Genomic DNA, 2,500 nt, shown 5'->3' on the forward strand with positions numbered 1-2,500 from the left:
ATACACCATGGATTCAAAAGTAGGTTCAAGAAGGATACCCAAAGAATACGAGCTACATAAAGAGTAAATATAAAATGGATTTACTAAAAGGATACGAATTGAATACACAAATGATACAAACCAGATGAATAAACAAGAGACACGAAAAAAAAGGAATTTAATACATATAGAACACAGACAGGAAAACACCCCAACAGAAAAACAACAAGAAGTAAGTGTATAACATTGTGAATGCGACTCACTATATTATCATTGATGAACCAGGTGAGGGTGGCTGCAGGCTTGGAGGGAGCGGAGGTGCAGTTGACACGCACGTAATCTCCGGGGCGATATCTATCCTGCGCGCCCTGAAGGATCGGCTTCTCCTTCGGGATGGCTGTGGGTGGGAAGAGGGCGTGGGGTCAGTCACAGACATGGGAGATTATGGGGAGGAAATGGGGACTTGTATCAGACTTGACATTGTGTAGTTAGGTAGATGGTAATGTGTTGTAGAGGCAATCTATTAATCTGAATAAAATGTTATGTATATATGTGTGTGTGTGTGCGTGCGCGTGTGTGTGTATGTGTATGTGTGTGTGTGTGTGTATGTGTATGTGTGTGTGTGTGTGTGTGTGTGTGTGTGTGTGTGTGTATGTGTGTGTGTGTGTATGTGTGTGTGCCTTTATTGCAGTGGAACGCTAGCCACGGCAAGCGTTTGAGATGCCACAAAAGCCACTCACCCACGACAGTTAGGATTGCGTACTCCACCAGCGTGTTGAAGGCCGGAGCCTCAGCCAGGACCTCACACTTGTACCTGCCGGAGGTGGCCAGCGTCACGTCCTTGAGCACCACCTGTTGTCCCGTGCTCGCCTCGTGCTGAGGAAGAAGAGACAATGGGTTATTAATTCAACAGCTGACTTGTAGCTTAAGTGGTGTTCTTAAGTACGTATTGTTTTATTTACTAAGGGGGACTATGAACTACTTCGTTTGCCTTTGCTCCTTTTCCCTCTCTCTCTCTCTCTCTCTCTCTCTCTCTCTCTCTCTCTCTCTCTCTCTCTCTCTCTCTCTCTCTCTCTCTCTCTCTCTCTCTCTCTCTCTCTCTTCCTTCTCTCTCTCTCTCTCTCTCTCTCTTTCTCTCTCGCTCTCTCTCCTTTCTCTCCCGCCCCCCTTCTCTCTCGCTTGCCAACTCCCAATACACCTCCCTCCTCCTCCTTCTCCCCGACTGTCAGTCACTTCTCCCGCCCTCTTGTTTAGCACTCTGAATTCGGGAAGGTGCGCGGCCTCCCTCCAACTTTGAATAAAAAGTTCCAAAGCGAGGAAATAAAATATGAGAGCCATTAAACTTGCACAAGTTGCAGTCGGGTGGATTCCCGGCCCGCCCTTGATGCGCCCACGTCGCCTCCAGTCGCGCCTCTCCCCGCCCGCGCCCCTTCATCTACTCGCCCATTCTTTATGCCTCCTCTCTCCACCTTCTTATGTCTCTTAAGCCTCCTTTGGGGCGTCCCTGCGGCTTGGGAGAAGGGCCCGGATTTTCCTGTGTTGGGCTTGTTATCACTACTGTTCTCGGTTAGTCTTATCACTAATGTAATCATTGTTATTATTGGTGATATTGCTATAATTATTACTATTATCGTTATAAATATTATAAATATTATTATCATTATCATTAATTCTATCATTATTGTTAGTATTGGTATTATCATTATTATCATCGTTATCATTATTATTATCATTATGATTGCTATTATTATTTTCATTATTATCATAATAATTTACATTATCTGATTATCATTATGAGTATCATTTTTGTTATTATTGTCATCTTTTATTACTAATATTATCCTCAATAATATTGTTATTATTATCTTTATCATTGTTATTGTAATGTTTACCATTATTACTATTATCATTATTATTGTTATCGAAATGTTTATCATTAATACTTTTATCATTATTATCAATATTAACAGTATTGCCATTATTGTTATCATCAATATTGTTGTTATTGGTGTTGTTGTTAATAGTATTATCATATCATCAATATCATCATTACCATAATTAATAATTTTTATTGTTAGTATTACCATTAAGATTTAGGAAATTTTCCTGCACATATCTTCATTTACTGATATCTTTATTTATTCTTTCACATTCTTGTATACATTAACTTTTTTTTAAGAATCGGTTTTGTTGTAGTGACTACAAGCGTTATTTGTATATCATATCTGTCTCTTATCGTATTGCCTTTAATCTTCACAAATAAAAGAATCAACAATTCACCACATCATAACCACATCACAGTCAAAACCACCGCCATAGTCATCACCCCGAGGCCTCGAACTCGAAATCCTCGCTCACCATCATCACACTCGCCACCACATGAACTCGGAGAAAAGACTTGGGGAACACAGTGCCATAACTTCCAATGTTTTCAGACATATAATTAAGACGATAAAGTAGAACCTTCCCACAGCGGCTCTTAACCCTCACTAGGAGAGTCTAAGCACCTTTGGTCGAAACG

The 2,500-nt window shown here is 40.6% G+C and overlaps 1 protein-coding gene across 1 annotated transcript in view; it reads right to left on the bottom strand.

The window, feature by feature from the left end:
- LOC147467051 (cell adhesion molecule 3-like) overlaps nt 1-2,500 on the bottom strand; it is a gene marked incomplete in the record, with an annotated part of 353,254 nt that overhangs the window by 15,516 nt on the left and 335,238 nt on the right. Inside the window, 2 exon segments of the mRNA XM_086532990.1 lie at nt 243-376; nt 720-855. Coding sequence (XP_086389116.1) covers nt 243-376; nt 720-855 — 270 coding nt within the window.

The sequence above is a fragment of the Penaeus japonicus genome, unplaced genomic scaffold (genome assembly GCF_977035675.1).
Source record: "Penaeus japonicus unplaced genomic scaffold, GWHDUDI00000001_assembly GWHDUDI00000038, whole genome shotgun sequence".
In the NCBI taxonomy this organism is placed as follows: Eukaryota; Metazoa; Arthropoda; class Malacostraca; order Decapoda; family Penaeidae; genus Penaeus; species Penaeus japonicus.